General features: G+C 34.9%; 1 protein-coding gene across 2 annotated transcripts in view; it reads right to left on the bottom strand.

Moving 5' to 3' along the window:
* Window positions 1–22,102, bottom strand: part of KLHL1 (kelch like family member 1) — a 182,203-nt gene that overhangs the window by 24,635 nt on the left and 135,466 nt on the right. For both annotated transcript variants that reach the window (XM_050974172.1, XM_030235167.2), the window contains 2 exons: window positions 21,444–21,630; window positions 6,093–6,317 (listed from right to left, as the gene is read on the bottom strand). In XM_050974172.1, the coding sequence (XP_050830129.1) occupies window positions 6,093–6,317; window positions 21,444–21,630 (412 nt within the window). The remainder of the gene's footprint in view (window positions 1–6,092; window positions 6,318–21,443; window positions 21,631–22,102) is intronic.

Below are 22,102 nucleotides of genomic sequence, written 5' to 3' on the forward strand. Positions count from 1 at the left end.
ATTATTATATCATTTAATAATTTTTTATTTATAAATAATTGCTCCACAATATTGGGAAATTAATTACTCACAAGTAATTACAGTTTTATCATATTAATAGGGTATACCCTAGTGTGTTGGTTTCAATGCTAATTCAATTCACTTCATTTTATTGACATTTCTTTCTTCCTGCCTTTTGTCTCCGGCCTCCAGGTTCGTATATGGCCTGACATCCAGAATGGATTCTCAGATTATCATGCATCTGTCTTTGCACCTCTGCACTTTTTAATCTCCACAGAGTGGTTTCTTTTACATACAGAAAATCTGTACTTATTATGTTGTAAAATTAAAAAAAAAAACCCCAAACCTAGAAAAAAAAACTACTTATTTTTGTTATATGTTAATGGAAGATGTAAATTTGCCATTTTTGGCTCTTAAGTAGCCCAGGAATGGTGATACATAAAAAGAAGAAGCTATCATGCAAGATAGCACAGAAAGAAGAACAAAGATCCCTTTTATCTTCAACCTTTTTATAGTATATTTTACAGCTACCATGAATGGGTGTGTTAAGGCTTTTATTTATATTCCTAGTCTATTTTAATGGTTTCTACTCTTCAGGAATGCTTTCTGACAGACTGTAACTCCATAGACAAACACGTTTTTATTGGGGCTTAAGTGCTTTCTAAAATAACAGCATTACTTAACTGCCATAGCAAAAGTTTTTAAAATGGTAGATGAAAGTTCAGCTCTAGCTGAGTTCAAAAATATCTTTCAAACTAGGTCCAAAAAGAGGCACCATTCATCATTAGACTTTCAGTATTGAGTTAGCAATAATCTATTTTATATTATGGTTCATGAAAGAGGTAAAACTCAGCCTGTACAGTTAATAGTTTTGGTGCTTTGCTGTGGATCTGATCTAGTCTGCTCATGAATCCTACAGGCCACGTCTTCCTGGTGGAACTGTTTTAAAAAATGAGTGTTAGTAGCACTCATTCTTCAAAGGCTTTGTTTCCCAACAAAACATTTGGTATAAAATAAATTAGAGGTGATTACTTTTCATTTCCATCTCATAAAATGCATCTTTAATACATATCATTTTATTGCAATGACCTGTTCCTTACAAATTTATAGTATCAAACATGTGTTACCCATGTGTTTCTCCTTCACTTGTTTCAGTGCAATCCAATACTCATTTTGCTATTATGGATCTATTAAGGTTTCTAGTATCTGATACTTTTTCTGATATTGCACTGCAGGCTTATTTTAAAAAACTATTGAAATTTGACAAATTTATTGTCAGAAATTATTTACTTCACCAAGGGAGAGCAATGGGATTAAAAATATCTGCTTCATGTCAATATTTATATAGAGAAATGTTATACAGAATATTTTTTTTCCAACTTATTGCTTCATGAAGGAATAATTTCACCAGAAATTACTAAACAGTAATCAGTTCCAATGATGCTACATTGTTACTGCTAGAACTTTTAGACTTTATGTACTTCATTCCTATCCTAGCTTTATTTAAATAGAAGTGTTCATAAAAACTTACTGTATTATTTTGTTTAGTTTTGTATCTTCAATAGTTTCTCAAGAATCAATATTATTGACACACTCAAATCATACACACATGCAGGCATAAATACCCAATAAAACACCATTGGTTTTCTTTTTAAAAGTGTCAATGCAACTGGAATCTAAGTTATTTTTGCATTACCAGAGTCTCAGTTTCCAGTCAACTTAATAGTATTTGTTGTACCTTGAGAAGCAGGAACTCTTCCCAAGCCACAAATAATTTAATTCAAAACATACTACACTTCTTATTCCCATGGAAATCAGATTATGTGACCACAGTTGCTCTACTCCACTGCACATATAGGCTGTTGAATCCTACACAAATTCTTAGATCTCTAAAACTGTGCAGTTGTATTTATGTTCTAAGCTTTCACACAATGCAAAATTATTTGATAAACAAAAATTCCTTTTGAAAATACAACCATTACTTCTAAAGACTTTCACTAATTTTGAATCAATGAAGTCGTCGACACTTGAATACTTTTAAAAGTAGATAAAATATTTTCTAAATATTATAATTTAGTGATTAAAAATATATAGGCTGATAATAAGTAATTTACATGTCTAGATTTTTATTTTTTTATATTGTTTTTATTACTTACATTTGTATGTGTATTTTATTTCTGAGATTTACTATCTAGTAAGAATACTGATAATTCTGCTTCTCCACAATCTTTTCCCCTATTAGTATTTCTCATTACTACTTGAAGGGTACAGAAATATCCCTGTATTTTTCCCAAGTAATTTTTTTTCCCTTCCTCTCACTTATGAGTTGGACTCTAGAGCAGAAAGCATGAAAGCTGAGCATCAGGCTGGGTCTAAGAAGCACAGTGGGTGTTCCCTCTCAGTGAAATATAGAAATTGGCCTTCATGCAAACCCATAGTGCAATTTGATATTTCGTCAGCAACATCTGAGATATTCTGGGATACTTTATCTTGTTACTTCCTAACTACATGTATTCTCTTTCCACTTCTGAATTTTGAACTTAGTCTTTTAGATATTCATTCCTGCACATTCCAGTTTCATGACAACCACATTATAAGCAAGTATTCAATCTAATTTCAGGCATAAACCTCAAGTCCTTTAAAATGCATTTACGTTACATATTTACTTCCTTCAGAACAATAGGTTGGAGCCTAACCCAGCCTATAAACTAAGAATTGGAAATTCTTTAGGTCTTCTGTGACCATTCACTCTGGGTAGAGTGAATTCTATCCACCCTAGGCCTATACCTATGTAAATAAATCTAAGGCCTTCCCATCAGCTATTATTATTTTTATAACATTTTTACTCAGTTGATTTCAACTGGCAAGATTCTCTCTTCCAAGAGGGAAGGAGGAAAAATGTGTTACTTGCCTCCACTCTAAGCTGCAAGGGATTTTAGGAGGTAATACCATGTTCTGTCAGCCTCCTTCCCATGCTGATCATCTTGCAAATAGGTGTTTGGCTGTGGATAGTGAGATCAGTGTATTTTCAAAGCCAAAACCAAAAATAGAAGCTTAGAAACACTTTACATAGTTCATTTGGAGGACAATTTACAACACCTACCCGAAAAGACTGCTGTTCTCCCCTAGTTATACTGGAAGCCTATTTTCTCACTGTGGCACTTAAATTGTTTCTTTTGTAAAGACAAGACAAATACCATTTTTCTAGCTTTTTGGTTTTTGTTTTTTGGCTTTTTTTGTTTGTTTTTTTTTTAAATAACAGTTTCACTGGATTTAATATCTAAAATTCTAATTAGTCTATCATTGGTTCCACATTTTCCCCTCTCTCTCCTCCTCTACATAGACTATTAAGTTCAGCACAGAAATTGAAAAAGTAGATACAGCATTGCTTCATAAAACCACTGAAGTAATAAACCAGAATCTGTTTTACATTTTTCACATCTTTGTCATTTCAGTCTCTTTCTTCCTTTCCTATACGGATTTTGATTTGGTCTTCCTGTTTGTCAGGTTTCATCTTTCCCATATTTCATTTTTGCCTTTCACCACCTTTCTGGTCTCCTATTGCTCTTTCATACTCCATTCTGTTTTATGGACTACTCAACAGGGATATTAGAATCACTATTACTTTAAATAATAGTTTTGGATCCCACAGTTTGCCCTTTCTTTTTTGTACTTTAGCACCACTTATATCAAACACTGCCATTAAAAGAGCTTTCATTTATCTTCAATTGGCAGATTTAAAACTGCCTAACATATGACTTCCTACACTATGGACTAGCACTACAAGGCCTGTCAACTTCTATTTCCTCATTTCTACATGTATCAACTTCTATCCGTATGCTGCTATTGACGATTATATGAATACAGGATAAAGTGAATTGTATTACCTGGTTGTGCCCTCAGATACAATGGGGTACATCTGACAATTTTTTTGCTGTGTCAACAAAAAGTCATCCATGTAAAGGATAAGCACTTATCTCTATCCTGTGTACAAAACCCAGTTCAAACTGCTCTAGCATTATTACTACATGGATATAACATAACATAATTTAGAAAAAAAATAATAAAAAGAAAGATGTATTACTTCAGATTAACGTTTATTACAAAAGGCATTTACTAAAAGAACTTTATGGGTTATTAGAAAAAATTAAAATAAAAAAGCAATTAAATTCTATTAACTAAGCTTCTCAGGTAATAATGTGATTAGTACATAATTCCAGATAAAGAACACCTTTCTAATGCCTCCCAAACAGCTGTATTTAATCATCCCAATTAGACTTCTCATTTTACATGTTGTTTACAAAAAGCCTGAATTACTTCAATATAAAATTCAAAAATTATTTTATAATAAGGGAAAAAAACCCTCAAATGGTCAAATGCCTAATTTGTTTCTTTTTTCCTGTTATAGAAAGCATACCAGTTTTTCTCCAGTCACAATCTCAACATTCCTCAACTTAAAATACAATGGTATTTTTTAAATCTGTTGACCAAAATAATCTGTAAAATTATAGTCCAGAATTTTTTTTTAATTGATCACCAAGGGTTTTCAATCATAGGTTCACCTCTTTTGTCACTAAGACAAATATTTTCTCTATTCACCATACCCTAATGTTGTACTATTACTTTCCTGTAGTTATAGCTGAAATCATTGCATTTTTACCACTCTGGGGAACAGCACCGATTCTGTAAAATTCTCGGACTCTGGCAGAAAAGACATGACGTATTTTTGCGTGTAATTCATGTATTTTCTCATGTATTTTCTAATTTACAATTAAATTTAAACTGAGAAAACAATTTTAAATCAGTGAGATGTTTAGTGCCACGATGCCATCTGATATAGATTCCCATTGCTATTTTCAATTTTAAGACTTGTTAAATAGCAGCAGTACGTATGCATATTGCAAGTGTCCAATGACATGAGTGAAGTGTGGTGGTGTTCACAGGGGTCCCAGGATGAGGGAAGAGATGGAAGAGATGAGAATGTTGACTCCATGTTTCAGAAGGTTAATTTATTATTTTATGATATATATTATGTTACAACTATACTAAAAGAATAGAAGAAAGGATTCCATCAGAAGGCTAGCTAGCAAAGGAAAAAGAATGGAATTATAACAAAACTTGTGTCTCTCAGGCAGTCTGAGACAGCTGGAATGTGATTGGCCATTAATTAGAAACAACCATATGAGACCAATCAAAGATGCACCTTTGCATCATTCCACAGCAGCAGATAGTTATTGTTTACATTTTGTTCCTGAGGCCTCTCAGCTTCTCAGGAGAAAAATCCTAAGGAAAGGATTTTTCATAAAATGTGTCTGTGACAGTGAAGGGCAGGAAAGCATGGTCATTTTGTGAGGTATTGATGCAATAGTACAACAAAGGACTTGCTGATTGTAACTCAGGGGAATGGACAGGATAACATCACGTGTTGCATGAGTCAAGGCAGGCAGGCAGGTGGAATAACCACAAAACCACTGCTGAAATGCAAAGAGCAAATTTGTTTCCTATTTATTACCTTCCTGACCAGAGGATGCCAAAGCAGCACCCAGGTAGAGACACACAGGAAGAAAAACAATACCAGCAGGTGGCCAGGCTGTTGCTTCCACCCATTTATCAAGCACCCACGCATGCATAGTTTACCAATGTGCTGGGATCTCCTCTGAGCTTTTTATGACCTCTGTCCCAAAACAGGGAGCTCAAACATGTCCATAAGCCTCTCCATGCACCTATGTTATCTCTACACAGAAATTTTACTTCTCAAAACTGAAATAAACATCATTAGGCATAACATATATGTGGGGCTCCCACACTGGTATTCTCCAGGCCCTGGCATTCCAGGCTGAAACGTCACTTGAGCAAATGTGCCATCTTCCTTGCCATTCTCCCGCTTTTAACACTTTCATCCCCACAAGTGTCTCTGGGAGTCTGAGATGTTAATGGGTCAAACATCTGACCATTTGTGGAGGTGCTAGGGTGCTTTGCTAGACCAGGGTTTGCACCCCACAATGTGCCACCTCCCAATAGGGAAGAGGTGAATTTTTGGGTAGGTGAAGACCAAAACAAATGTGGCATGTTTAAAAAATATATTTTCTTACCTAAGCCATGTCTATGCGTTGACATAGGTGGTAGCACAGTCCAAGCCTTGGTCTTTGGATTGTAACATTCAACAGTGTTTAATGTCTTTAAACCATCCCGGCCTCCAATGACAAACAGCTTGTCATCGATGACAGCAACACCAAACTGAAGCCTCCTGCCATTCATTACTCCAGCCTGAATCCATATGTTTGTTCTGAGATCATACTTTTCAATAGTTGTAGCTCCTGATGAGACATAAAAGCAGAACTACAAATATTAAAATTATAAATGAATTTAAATTAATGCTTGAGATAGCCTAAGAATTCATCCAAAATGTAACCAGCATTTTGTTTTAACATTCACATAATAGTTCTTCACTTTCGAAACTTAAACATTGTACAGAAAAAAATAAATCAACATAATTTTGAAGCTTAACTCTTTGGAACTAACCCTTTGGATTATAATAAAATGTTAGAATTCCATGGAAAATAATTCTTTTAGGATTCATTCATTATGTGGAGCCAACAACCAATGAGCCAAGTTCAAGCAAACATCATAAAAGCAATAATTTTGTTAGCTGGACTAAAAAAGACATAATTTAAATTCAATTTGCATGTAAGTGTAGGAGAGGAGCAATAATGTATGCTACAACCGGATGTACTAAATTCCCTTCCAGTTTTATTAAGCCACAAGATATATGAACCAAATTTTGCATTCAATTTAGAGAGACATCTTTTTGATCCTAGTTTAAAATAAACAACTGTAAATTAATTAATACTTAGGTTTGAAAGAACAAAATATATAGTTAATTTGATACAGTTTCTTGGAGGTGGAGCAGGGCATATTTAAAGATGCATATTCATAAAGTCGTATTGTTTTATATGTTGGATCTATTTGTGTTAAAAGCTAGACCTGTAAAACATGAATTCTGTAAAGCTGTCTACTTCAATGGTAAAAAGTACAGCTTGAAAGTTTTTTCATTCTGATTTCAGAAAATTTTACTTATATAACAGTCTGAATTATGCTCATCTACATATTTTCTAATATTGGCTAAGTCTGAGTTTCCACAATATTTTATTATATTACATACTGAGAACCTAATCCAGGAGTTCTTGGACTGCTTGAATTCTGTTTATCCAATAAGGTGCCTTGCTAATTTCTAATGATGATGAAGATGAGGATCATAGAATAATATAATACTAACAATAAAAATGGGAATGAGAATAATGACAAAAATCACCCACACAAAGTGAAATAGGTGTCATTCCTATAAAATCATTATTCTCAGAACATGAATATACTACATTCTAGACTGCAATTCAGACAAGAAAAGAAGACCTCTTAAATAACAGTAATTATTTTGATTGCAATGACTCTGCAATAGTAGCACTCAAAATAGAAAAATCTTTAAACAAAAAGATGGTGGAACAACTGAAGGGTATCATCAGCAAAGACTTTAGGATATCTTTAATTGCAGATTTTTGAGAATTTCTTTTTTTATAACATTTAGACTGTTCTTCATTCCCATACATATGGTCAAATATTCACACAGCTTAGACACTAAAAGAGAATAAACTTCTACCTTTCCTAGGGAGAAAAGTGGGTATTTCTGACAAAGGAATAGGTTTCTTTTCTTTAGCTCAATTGTTTTAAACGTGACAGTAAAGAGATTTTCTGCACCTAGGAAAGGAGGCAAAATCTTGATACCAATAGGATTTTATGAGACAAATTAGTTTAGCTATGTAAGAGTCAGGTCCTCTGGTGTATATAAAATCAATACCATATTGAAATATTGACTTTCCATTTATCATATATTTTATGGCTTGAATATATTTGCATATGATAGTCTTAGAAAGTATTCTTACAATGCCAAATCTTGACATCACAAATTTGCTCTGCAACAGAATAAAAGCAGAAGCTCTAAAGTATCCAGGGGTGCATCAAACACAGCACAAACAACAAGGCCATTGCTTTATCCTGACAGCACCTTTGAGCTACTTTTTCTAAACTCTCCTCTCACTAAGTGGACTACAAAACATCTGTTTTCCCATTTTTTAGGAATCTTAATTCAAAAAGGACAGCAATGTCATTCTTAGATTCTCTCACAGCCTTTTCTGCTAATTCTATATTGACAAAATTTTGACTTATGGTAAGGCTACTGGAGCTAAGAATTTCATAAACATTAAGGTTTGGGGGAAATTTCTTGGAAATCTGCTTTAGCATTTAAGTAACTGATTATATTTTATGACTTTGCACAGTTGTTCTGCCTTTGCCAGACATCTAAGTGGATCACAGAATTGTCTAATTGCAGAATCATTTAGATTGGAAAAGACCTTTAAAATAATACTCCCTTTAACCCAGCACTGTCAAATCCTCTACTAAACCCCAAGAGCCACATCTACATTTCTCTTAAATACCTCCAGGAATGGGGAATCCATCACTTCCCTGGGCAATTCCAATAACACTTGATAACACTTTCAGTGAAGCAATTTTTCCTCATATCCAAACTAAACCTCCTCTGGTGCAATTTGAGGCCATTTCCTGTTGTCCTATCACTTGTTACTTGGGTTAAGAGACGGACACCCACCTTGCTACAACCTCCTTTCAGGATGTTGTAGGGAGTGATAAGCCTTCTTTTTTCTTTTTTTCCCAGGCTAAAGCACCTCAGCTCCCTCATCCACTTCTCACAAGACTTATACCCATACCCTTCAGCAGCTCCACTACCCTTCTCTGGACACACTCTGGGAGCTCAATGTCCTTCTTGTAGTGAGGGGCCCAGAACTGGACACAGGATTTGAGGTGTGGCTTCACCAGTGCTGAGCACAGTGAATTTATAATCATTGCAAGGTGATGGGTCACTCTTTGATGCCAGATCTGGAAGGAATATAGAGTACCCCATATGGAACTACCAGAGAGAGGGACAGAATCCTATCTCCACTCACTTTCATCACTCCCAGGGTGAGATCAGTATCTAGGTTGTTAAACCAGCATGCTGTGGCACAGTGGAGGAAAAGTCACTCACCCAGATGCTGGCTCCAGTGACAAGCAAAAATTGGTAGCACCACATGACAGCTGAGATAAGAAAATCATCTCCTCTCTACCATAACTAGTGGAAGGCAGTCAGCAGAGACAACTCCTAACTGAAGCAAACTTCCAAACTGTGCAGACTCAAAGAAATGAGCTATGTTGGTTTATACTGCCAGCCCCAGTCTGTACAGGCTGGGAAAGGATGTCTTAGCAATGTCAGAAATCTGTAGACAAGGACTTTTGCCTAATCCCCATGAAAAAACCAGAGTAATTCTGATACATATTTCAGAAAATCAGAAAATCCAATTTCCCAAGAACATGAGGATGGTAGGAAAAAATTGGAAGTGACTGGTATATATATTTATGGAAATTGGAGATACAGACTAATGTGAAGATATTAATAAAATAAGTAAAGGAAAAATTCATTATTCATTTTGAGCTGAAGCATATCTGCTGATTATGCAGAGATAGACACATTTTTCAACAAAACAAAACAGATGGAATACCACAGAATAAATAACACACACATAGATCCAAATAAAAATACAAGCTATATTAAAAAGTACATGAAATTATATTTTACAATTTATTTTATTATTGTTTCCTTCACTGATGTATCACTAGTGCTTTTTGAGTGGTCTAATAGTAAAGAGGAAATAAATTAATAACTAGACTGTCTTTAAGACAGTGGGTATGAAATTATAAAGATGAAAGAAAACAAATACACAAAATATTGAAGATTTTACAATAAAAGTACTACACATCCAGATAATTCCTCTAGACACACACAGACTCCTATTTTTCAGATGGACAGAGCTATAGAACTGATTAATTTCAGGATGTAGCACTGAAGAGAGAGTATATGAAAAAGACATAGTGAGGTGAAACAGAATTAATTTAATAGCTATTTGCATGATAAAGAAAATCATGTAGTAAATTTAAAAAATCTTTCATGACTGTGGCAGCACAAACAACTTCTGGTAAGAACATTACAATGTTTTTGATGTTCTGGGTACATTTCAACTTTTTTTCTTTTTTTTTTCCCCTAACTTAAATTCTACTTAGGATCCAGCTGGGCATTGGATGAAATTAGTTCTGAGTATTGTGCATATGGGCATTATAAACCCAGATTAATCAAGGTCTATGAATAATGAGAGTCCTACAGAGAAAGAAAGCTTCAGAAATGAAATGTCGTAGATGATCAGGTTAATTTTGCATTAATGTCTGCTGACAATTCCTCTGTGTATGCAGCAGGGATGAAGATGATCCCACCACTCCATGTTTCTGATGAAACATTAAGGTACTAGCTCTCACAATTTCACCTTTATCTACAGGGCAGCACACCATTGCACTAAATACAAATTTCTATTTCTTTAGTTTTGTTGCCATATTTAAGAATATGAATTTGTGAAATTATTTTGTGTAACCCTTCAAATGATCCTCTAATTATCTTCTCTTAAACTTTTTCTATTTCTAAAATTAGGTATATTTCAGTTCCTTGCTAATGACTTATAAATCAAGATTTTTGTAGAGACCTGATTGACCTTCTCACATTTTTTACATTGTTGATGACTGAAGACTAATAACACAGCAGGGTCATTGAATGAAAAATATTTGGATGGCAATATTATTTGCAACCCAATATTTTAAGTCAAAAGAAGAAATACCTAGAAACTTGTCCTTCAAAGATATATTGAAGTATTTTTGAACAAGCTGACATTGGCTACATGAAGCAATGAAGATTGTCTGAGACTATGACTGCAATGTATTTATTTTAACTAGGTATAAATGCAGGACTTTTCATATAAACAAAGTGAAAATTGTTTCAAGAAGCAGATGAAAATCCCAAACATATCCGCCTTGCCCAACTATCTTTGTATTCAGTGTAAACATTTCCACATAAAATTCCTTTTATTTTTTTTCCCCTTATTGGTAGAATGATTCAGTATTTAAACCCATGAAGAAGGGTAGGAGTTCTACATTTATCATCAGAAAAATTCTACTTCTTTATTCTTTTTCCCCTGTAAGACTTTCTGCTGATTTTGCTATTACTAAAGCTGTTGCTGACATGCACTCTGATCATTTTGTTCAAGATTTAGAGATGCTGCTGTGAGTAGGCGCAAAGTGATGACCTTGATCTAGTGATCTGCAACATTACATTTTGAACTGAAAAGATGGGGACTCAAGTGGAACGAATGTGACCTAAGGAGGTTACTGATGCAGATATCAAGGAGATTATTTTGGTAAAGAAACAGCTATACAGAAAATGGTAGCATAGGGTAGCAGTTCATTACTCCATAATAAGCCTGTTATAAATTCCTTTAATCACTCCAAAAATATATACCACATACACAAAAAGATTCTCACTCTTTTTTTAGTGAAAACGTATTAAAATGTCAGAAGGATTTTCCATACAGTGATATGAAATAAAAATCAGCAAACATCTGGTCATTTTTAATTATTATATATGAGCAGAATTCTCTAAAACCAATCCAGGTTCTTCCCACAAATCTTTATATTTCTGAGTGTATTAGAACTGACAGCTTTTCAACAGTGATTTTAAGCAATGTCTTTGATGTTATGCACTTTGTTTTACAATATAGTGTTATGTGTTGTTACATAAAACATTCATGGTTTATTTTATATTTTTATGTAGTTTAAAACTTACAAAAGTTCCTTTTATTAATGATTTATGCCATGCAGTATGATAGTCTACCTTTGCTCAGCAACAAATTTATGTCTCTTCTTTTAAAACAGTTCTGTTCTCACTGAAAATTGTGCAAATAATGTGTTAACAATAGTAAAAAAATTTCCTCATGTAGACAAATGCAAATTCTAGAGGAACTACATATTCTGCAGGAGGGACGTGCACCCACTGGAGCTCCCACCAGAGGGGAGCAGGTGATGGTGACCTACACCATTGTGTATCTGTGTGTCTATGTACATGTGGGTCTGCAACTAGAACCTTGAGGGATTTGGTCACCAAGAACATTTAGAAATTTAAAGATGTAAATTCATATTTTGCAAGTGTCTAGTATTGCAGTTTGTCTACTGCATGATTGATTCTAAGCACATGGTTCATCACTGATTGGGAATTCATTACACACCATATTAAATCAATAAGCTTCTTTGATCATGATTTGGTTAAATAATGTGAACTGAGCTGTTTGGTGCTGCAACAGTACCAGTTTCCCAGAACCTCCAGCCTTTCATTATTTTTCATTATAGATGTAGAGATGCTCGTCCACATTGCTTGGCCCTTAGCTCAGCTCCTGGGAGATTCTTTTTTGCTGCAATTACTTCCCTCTACAGTAAACCCACTGCAAAGGATGATATTCCTAATCTTTACAGGAGTGACCCAGATGATGCTGATTGGATTCTATATGGTGCCATCTGTAGTTTAAAAAAATAATTGGTTTTTTTTTTTTTTTTCTGTTCAGAATTTTAAAAATAAGGTGAAAACTCTACTGAAGATTACTTGGTTATTCTTGTTTTTGACAATAGAGACTTCCTGAGCATTTCCTAGAATTCAGAAAAGCGATTTGTGTGGTGGCTGAAGGTGGAGGATAGAGCTGGAGGACTACAGTGAGAGAAGCCAGCATTTTTCAAACCTTACCCACACTGGGTGTTGAGGGTTCCAGATCTGAGCTATTTACAGAGCAAGATTCAGAATTTGTGGTGGTTTACTCTAAAGCCAATACCAGTAGTGACAACCACTAATGAAACTTTGGTGATCAGGGTACAGAAACTGGCTAGTGTATAGAAAAAGCTAAGTTTTCTGATAGTATAGAAGTTCTCTAAGTTATCCATCTACCAGGCATATGTCTTCTCTAGCTCACACACAAAGTTGGGGTTTTTTGCGTGGTTTTTTTGGGGTTTTTTGGTTGGTTGGATTTTTTGGGGAATTTTTTTTTTTTTTTTTTTTGTAAGTGATAAGGTATCTACACTGGAAATGTCAGACAATAGAATAAGATGCAGGGAAGTAATTAGGAGGAACAGAGGGTTGTTCTTGGGATAATAATCCTCCTTACAAACTCACGATGCACAACCCTCTTGCACTGTCTGCATAATCCCATAGATTGTACCAACAGGTGTGAATTCCAGGGCAACAGATTGACAAAATAAGAAGTTTGTGGGATTATAAAATTTATCTTATCTTATTTGTGTGTGATAAATTCTCATAAATTCTCTCACATTTGAGGCCATGGAGGCTTCAGAATAGGTCACCTCAGGATCAGGCTTCAGAATAGGTCACCTCAGGATCTTCTTTGTATTTCAAACTATACCTGAATCAGCAGTTTCAGAAAATTACACTGAAAAAAAGTCACAGAAATTTAGTGATATAAAATAAGTACTGAAAAAGTACCAGATGGTGTTAAAATATGGCTTGGTTTTTGGTGTTTTTTTTTTTTTTTCTTTCCATTCTGAAATGCTCTGCTAAATCAAAGTACTTAAACTGCTAATTAGCCGATGAGACTGAATGTTTTGGAACATATTGAAAATCATAGGAGTGAAAAGAAGGAAGCAATCATGTTAATACTTATAAGAACTGGACGAGAAGAGAATTTTAGTGTGATTTATACATTTAATTATCTCATTAGTGATTAGCCAGTGTATTTTGTATTCCTCTGGTGAAGTAATTAGCCAGGCTCTACTTTTACTCTACAATTACATTAACATGTGGAAGAGTCACAGAAAGTTGAGGCTGGAAGGGACCTCTGGAGGTCATCTCTTCTCTAGGCTAAGCAGTCCCAAATCTCTCAGCCTTTCTTCACAGGAGAGAGGCTCCAGTCCTTTCATCACCTGTCTGAGATGCTCTTAAAGGACTGACCAGTATTTCCAGTGAGATCTGACCAGAGTGAGGAAGATGTCAGCAATATGATGACTGAAAAGAGAAGGGATAGAGGGCGTTTTAACCTCAAATAGTGGTATTTTACCATCTTTTTTTCCGATAACTACCTAAGCAAAAACTGTTTCCTTATCCTTGATGTAGCTCAGCTCTCAAAGAGATGATGAGCATTGTCTTAGTAGTGAGGCATGTAAAGTGACCTCTCATGGTACCACCTGCAAGGGGAAATTCTTTGGGAACATCTCTCACCTCTGCAGTGAGAATTGAGGCAAATCTTTCTTGGTGCCTTAAAGAGAAACCAAAAGCAAATGAAAACAGGGGGAAAAAGAATCCTCTCATATCTTCCTCTTTCATAGAAGCACATGCTTTAAAATTCCCATGCAAGGGCTCCCAGGGAGCAGACAGTGGATGGAGAGAGTGGCTGTTCTGTACAGCTTCTTGTGCTCCCTAGATCTGTTCCCAGGGATCAAATCTGCAGGTGCAATTGTGCTGTTTCCAAATATCTGAACAACTGTTAGGCAGATGTTTGGGGCAAATGATCCCAGGCACATTTCTGCCAAGTTGCTGTCCAGCTGGGTGGCCCTCAAATTACACTGGTTCTAGGGGTTGTTCCTATCAGGAACAGACACAGGACTTTGTGCCTTCCCCATATTTATGAGGTTACTTCCTGCTGTTTCATTAACTATGATTTCCCTCTCCAGAGTGTTTTGTTGCTAGCTAAATATGAGATAGATAGATAGATAGATAGATAGATAGATAGATAGATAGATAGATAGATAGATAGATAGATAGATAGATATTTCTTGAAACAGTTCATTTTGTTTTCTGTTCATTATTGTGTGAATCAAACTAAAAATCAGACTCTCTTTTAGTTTATCAAGCACATATTCAATAATGAACTCTTGGGCTATATTAAAAAGTATGAATTTCCACGAAAGATAAACCAATTCTCCCAAAATCCACTGTCTGATTTTCTGTTTTAAAAAGTAGTGGATTTTTTTCCCCCACATCTAAATTACATCTTTTCTGTTTAAGGAACATACAAGAAAAAGTGAATTTCAATGCTTATTTGCAATACAGGCACCAAAAATTTTACTTATTCATTCTGCATAGCCTGCTTGCAACTTACTGTGGTGGATTTTCTCATGAAAATCTGCCATGATGACATTACTATGATATCTTGATTTGTCCAACAAGTGTATACTTCTGTGTTGTTGTTTCTGTTTATATATTCCATTTTCATTTTCCTGTTGAGTCTTCCAGAAAGCACGAAAAAGGAAGACAGATCATTGGTACAATGTTGATCTGAAGCTAATGGAATGTTACTTGTTTATTAGTGCATTTTAGATTTTGGGTAAATTGTTTTCCATTTCCAATGTCTTCCATATCTAGCTAGAGAACGTCTGAGAAAACACTGGATTATGCCAACACACATTTTTATGTTTAAAAAAAACCCTTTTAAATGGGTCATTTTTTTGAAAAAATAACTTCCAGAAACTATAAGAAAGACAAGCAAAATATATTACATGGAACAGAGCAAACAAAAAATCTTAGACTCATTTTGGTTGGAAAAGATTGCCAACCCTTAACCCAGCCCTACTGAGTCAACTACAAAACCTTGTCCCTCTGTGCTGCATCTATACATCTTTCAAATACCTCCTGGGATGGAGACTCAACCATTTCCCTGGGCAGCCTGTTCCAATGCTTGACAACTCTTTCATCGAAAAAATTTTTCCTAATATCCAGTCAAAACTTCCACTGGTAAAATCTGGTGCAATTTTCTCTCGTTGTATTGCTTGTTACCAGGGAAAAGACACCAACTCCCACCTTGCACAAACTCCTTTCAGGTAGTGGTACAGAGTGATAATATCTCTCCAGAGCCTCCTTTTGGGCAGCCTAAAAATCTCAGTACCCTTCGCTGCTCCTTCACATCTATCTCAGCAAAATTACTCACTTCTGATACTTGAAAATGCTGCAGGTGTTTGGCTGACATAGAACTGCAGCTCAAATAGAGCAGACAAGATTTCAGAGAAAAACTGTAGGTGTCTAAATAAAAAGTGGTATACTGACAGCTGCTTGGAATGTCAGAGGCACAATTTATTATGGCTTATTGTCCTTCTGAGGTATTTTAAGGCTATGAATACATTCTTTAGGATTCTTTAAGATTACAAATGTCCTCATAGGAAACACTGGTGAAAACAAATTAGTGCTAAAGGCTGAAGAAACTCATACAGGGGAGTGGTAATGACATATATGTGATGTTATCAATAGAAAGAGTAGGACTGCAAGAAGGACCATCAAGTTCTCACTTTGCTGTTCTTTTGTGAACATCTGTTTATGCAATAGGTAACAACAGCATGTTTGTTTATGTTCCTGCTTAACAGGGGCTGCTCCTGGAGTCAGACCAGGGCTGATACATGAACATACATAAGTATACTTACAAAGTATTCATATTTATATAAAACTGTTCAAAAAGCACATCAGGGAGAAATATTCAGTAATAAACACTTTTCACTTTTCTTTCTTTTAAAGGAAAATACTCCATCTTCATAAGTAGATTTTTCTGTTTGTGTGTTATACAAATATAGGACTTTAGGCACCCACATTCTGAAAATTAAACACAGTTACTGTACATTGCATATTTAGAATGAAAATGCAGGTAAGTTGAAGATAAGATTACTCAAGATAGTTTTGTTCATCAAATGGATAGATAATGAATGCTGTCAAACCTTTTATGTATGTGAAGACAAAGTGACTTGTAGCAATTTTTACAACTTGCAGTGCCATATAACAACCTTGATAGATTTCACTTTCTTTTCTTTTCTTTTCTTTTTTTTAACAAATTCCCACTACACTGAAGAGGAAGAAGGCAGATTCAAGTCACAGACAACTCAGACACATATCTCAAGAAGCTGGAAAAACTACCTAAGAGGAAAAACATAATCTTTCCCTATTTTTGCCCTTTTTTGCAATATTTAGAATAGATTTTTAAATATTTCTTTCAGATTTAAAAAATATGCCTATATGAGAATGATAAAATATAAATTTAAAATAAAGTTTAAATGAGATCTGCTTTGAGAAAAGTTCTTGTTAGAAACCAAATGAAACAAAACAAAAAGCAAAATCAAAACTAAAAAAGTCTAGAAAAACAAGGACATCTCCAAAATTCACTAGAACAAGAGTAACTTCATGCAGCTATGCTAGATGGCATTTCTGTGAAATAATTATATATATATATATTATTATTATTTATTTATTTATTTATTTAATAATCCACATTTGATAAACCATTATTGTGAAGCAAAGTGGATTATTGCAATGATTTAAAATACATTAAAGGAAAAATATGCAACATGGGTGTATAAGGAAGAATGACTGGAGGCCTCAATTTCATATTTCAAAAGGTTAATTTTTTTAATATATCTGTTGCAATAGAAGAGATCTTTCTAAAAGGTACCTACACAACAATAAAAGAACTTTTATTATTGCTTGATACAGCTTAATGATGAACATTACCTGTTTACCACCAGGGTACTTTTGGCAGAAGGTTTTATGTCTAGTCATAAGATTAATGAAAAACACATATATAATATCAGGGCTTCAGTACACTGAGTATTCCATCACTTTCTTAAATGACCTACCACATTTTTATGGAAGAGTTTCTTGCTCATGCAACTTTTCATTACTTTTTTCTTTGTATTTACCTAAAGACTGGGATTCAGTAAAAAAATAACTAATTTTTGAGGAACTAAGTCTTTGAGGAACTAGTCCAGGGCTATTCCAAAAGAAATATATACCAGTGGTTTTGGATAATGGTTACTGTAACACCTTTATTTTCTTTTTCTGCAAGTTCTTCTTTTCCCTTATTATTCTAACTTCTGCCTAGAGTAAGACAGGCTAAAACACCTCAGGAGAAATTACTCAGCATTCTGACATCATTACAACACTGCTTGATTACTGATACCAATCTCCACTTGCTGCATATTTTCCTGCTCATAATCCATAGCACCATCTAACACAGACCATACATATCATGTTCTACCACTTGGCTTCTGCTCTGTATTTGGGTTTCCAGGATGGCTGCAGGAAGTCAGAGCTTAATCATTCCTAAAAACTGCTGTATGTCCACTCCTTGCAATTACTCGTGTGTTTCAGTAATTCATCCTCTTCTATTTGTGGACTTCTGTATACATGATCAAATATTGTTAATCCAAATTAGAGAAGTGTGATGATAATAATGCATAAAGTGAATGGAAAATTTTCAGCAGCACATACCCACAATCTGTTAATGCATCCTATTCCATTAATGCAGACATACTGAGAAAATGTATTTCTTATAGGTGCCTTTAAAATTAAATTATTAAATAAGCAAAGGTGTGTGGAAAAAGAGATTTAAATTCTTTCCGTTTTTCTAGGAAATTAAAATTACAAATTCATCTAACTAGGATGCTTTCTTCTCTATCTATTTAGTACTATGCTGCATTAATTTCTCACATCAGGAAAAATTCCAGTTGCTGTTTGCTGGATTTTAATTATCACTTCATTTTTATGGAAAGGAAGATAATTATAGAAGAGACTTCAAAACAAACTTAGCATGCTAGGCTACTTTTTATGTGATGAGCCATATAAGCTTCAAATGCTTTCATAATATTTGCACTTAGCCACTATTTTATATGCTAGTTAATAAATTACTAATTTGTCTAGTTCATCCAATTATTTGCAACGATTTCACATTTGGTAGCAAACATCAGGAAGTATTAAAAATGTGTCATTGTGAATTTCAACCATCCATATAAGTCTTTCAGTGAAGAAAATTGTGGGGGGAAAACCAAATTACTAATTCTTTAGGAGAGCTAATACAGTATCAGCATCACCTCCCAGGCCAGGTTCCCTTTATAAACTCAGTGACTCTTCAAAGCAGGCAAAGAGCACTCAGGTCTCCTGAAAGGACGTGTGGAAACAAGATTCACTGGGCATAAAAGCTAGTCAAGAACACAGCAGGATCACAAGAGGGATGAGCTGAACAGATGCAAGCTGAGACAGCACAGCTGCAGAGCCTGGGTTGCTGGGAACACGTATTGCATCAGCTGTAACACAGGCTCCTGCTATGCAGATGCTCCTTTGCCTTACCAGCCCATTCTCAAAGCAGCTTTTTTCTGCTGTAAATGTGTAAAAGCCCTGCTAGTTTTCAGTCAGAGATTGCAGCAACAGAGGGCTGAACCTCTGTTGCTCTGTGTTTTCTCCTGCTGCTACAGAAATGAACTGTGTCTGCCTGACCTGAATCTGCAAAATAGGCTGTGTGTTGGTGTGGTAATGGTGCTTTGCCTCGTGCTGTCATCCTAAATATTTCTGTATTTTTACTGAGAAATGGATATTACTAGTAATATCCATCAAATACAGCTGCACCCAAATTGGGTTTATTATTGGGTCATTTCCTACCTGAATGCTTGTGTTTATTGTGATTTGTTGTCAGTAAGAGGAAATTTGTATTATATCATCCAAAGACAATGTTCTGTGCACATCCATGACTCACATTTAGCTACACAATTTTTTATAACTATTAAAAGGACAAAAATATTCTGCAGCTACTTTCAGAATATGTATATATAAATATATATATATATATATGTATATATATGTATATGTATATATATGTATTGGTTCTTTCATCTTCGATTTCTTGTTGTTATAGACTCATTGAACAGGGATTGAAGGGATCTTCAAACCCAAAAGATCATCTAGTTTCAACCCCTGAGCCATGGTATGGGATACCTTTCACTAGACCACATTGCTCAAAGCCTTATCCAGCCTGGCCTTGAACACCTCCAGGCATGGGACAACTTTTCTGGGCAATATGAGCAAGTGTCTCACCACCACACTCAGAAACCAATTACTTCCAAATTTATCTGAACCTATGACCTCAGTTTAGAGTCATTGCCCCTTGTCCTATGACTACATGTTCTTGAAAAAACTGTCTCCAGCTTTCTTTATGGCTCCTTTAGTTACTGGAAGGTGGATTATTAAAAGGTCTCCCTGGAGCCCTTCTTTTCTCTGTGCTGCAGTCCCAGCTCTCTCAGGAGAGGTGCTCCAGCACTCTGATTGCTCTAGAAGCTCTGTGTCATTTTGTGATCCCACAGGTGGATCCCATACTCTGTGGGCGCCTCAAGAAAGTGGGGTCAAAGAATCACAGTCACAGAGTAAGCTGAGTTGGAAGTGACCCACAGGGACCATCAAGTCCAACTCCTGGCCCTGCACAGGACATGCCCAAGAGTCACACCATGTGCCTGAGAGCACTTTTTGAACTCAAACAGGCTTTGTGATGTAACCACTTCCCTGGGGATCATCTTCCAGTGCCCAATCACCCTTTGGGTGAAAAACTTTTTCCTGATATCTGATCTAAACCTCTCTTGACACAGCTTCATTCCAAAAGCATGAAGCTGCCTCAACATGCTTGTCATATTTCTCTTGATGCCACCCATTTATTTTCACACAGGCACAGATGTCATACATTCTAATCAATGCTAAAACTTGATGGGAAAAAACATGCCATGGCATTTTGTAAACAATATTGCCACAGCTATTTAGTGAAACAACTTCAATAACAGCTCCCAGACAAAGAGTTGTGAAATACTAAAGAAATAATTTTATACTACACTTTTTTAAAGTACATTTTATTTTATATTAGAGCTAGTTTATCTGAAGGTATAATCTTCAGTCTAAATATGGACATGAAAATTTAAATTCTGTGGAATTGTTAGTGAATATCCCCCCAAAAAATTATAGTTTTTTGAGTATATAAACTTGTAATTTAGCTAGCTTTTAGTTCAGATATTTTGTTTCACTCCATTCAAGAGATCAGTGGATTAAATTTACCAGAAATGAAAGCACAACCTATCATCATAACTCCTATTCCAAACAAATAACAACAAAATGCTTTAATAAATTTACCACTTTTTTCTACCTCATAGAAAAATGGGGGTAATTTTACCTTCCTTAATCTGTTGACAAACTAGCAATCTAGTTAAAGCTAGCTATCTTTTTTCTCTAGAAGACTCAAAAATTTCTGCATTGGAAGACCCATGAATCATTAATATTCCAGACAATTACTTAAGGATTGAAAACACTGCATATCAAGCTGCCTTTTTTCAAAAGTTAAAAAAAACTGAGAGAAGTATTTGACTTAAAATGGAAAAACGAATTCTAGAAAACTATAGCTAAGGTATATTACTACCATTCTATTTTTTTTGTTAAATTTCTTTCTGAAAATTGTAATAATTTTGAACAAAGAATGAACTCAAAATTCAGTTTCTTTTCTCTAACTGTATTATGCTTCTCCTTCAATATCAGTAGATTTTCACTGGCCCAAAATCTTGGCAACATTTCTTGATTGATTTGGCCATCCCCCCACCAATCTTAGAATAGAAAGTTATTTCACCATTTTCTGACAGAGAAAATATGAAGTATAACTCATAAAGCAACAAATACCCTATAATACCTTTGTTGTTATCCATCCCTCCAACAGCATAAAGTGTTCCAACTGTAGATTTTCTAGGCTTAGTTCTTGGACTTTGCATCAGAGTTCTTCTTTCTGGTAAAAGATGATATTTCATGGCTTCCAGAATAAGCTTCTGGCATTCTAAGTCATCCTTAAAAAGTGCATGGTTTTCCAGGTCAGCCAATATCTGTGAATGACAATAAGTGAATAAACACCCTAGAAATTCCTAGAAAAGTAATACCATGCAATGAGAGACAAATACAAATGGATGTCACAAGTATATTTCTTCATTCTAAAACACACAGTTTTTCAGGGCTATTTTTTCTTGGAACACGAAGAGAAAATTAAATAGTTGATTTTTAAAGGATTTTAAGGCCAGTGTTTCACCAGCCTTTAAGACTACAATCTTACTAATCTTTGACTGAAGGCTTTGAAAAAAACTAAATATTGTCTTGTAGGCTGATTCATTTTTAATGGTTTGCAGCACAACAGTGAAAGAACCCAGAAGGCATCTCTTTGGGGGAACATCCTTTATTTTTAAAACCAAACCAAAACAAAGTTCCTACCTGGAAACCAACAATCCTCAGTTCATACAGGTAAAAGGATATTCTATTGTGATTCCAAAGAAGGAGACTGCAAGTTGTAAATGCTTTGTTTGA

Source organism: Serinus canaria, chromosome 1 (genome assembly GCF_022539315.1).
Source record: "Serinus canaria isolate serCan28SL12 chromosome 1, serCan2020, whole genome shotgun sequence".
NCBI lineage: Eukaryota > Metazoa > Chordata > Aves > Passeriformes > Fringillidae > Serinus > Serinus canaria.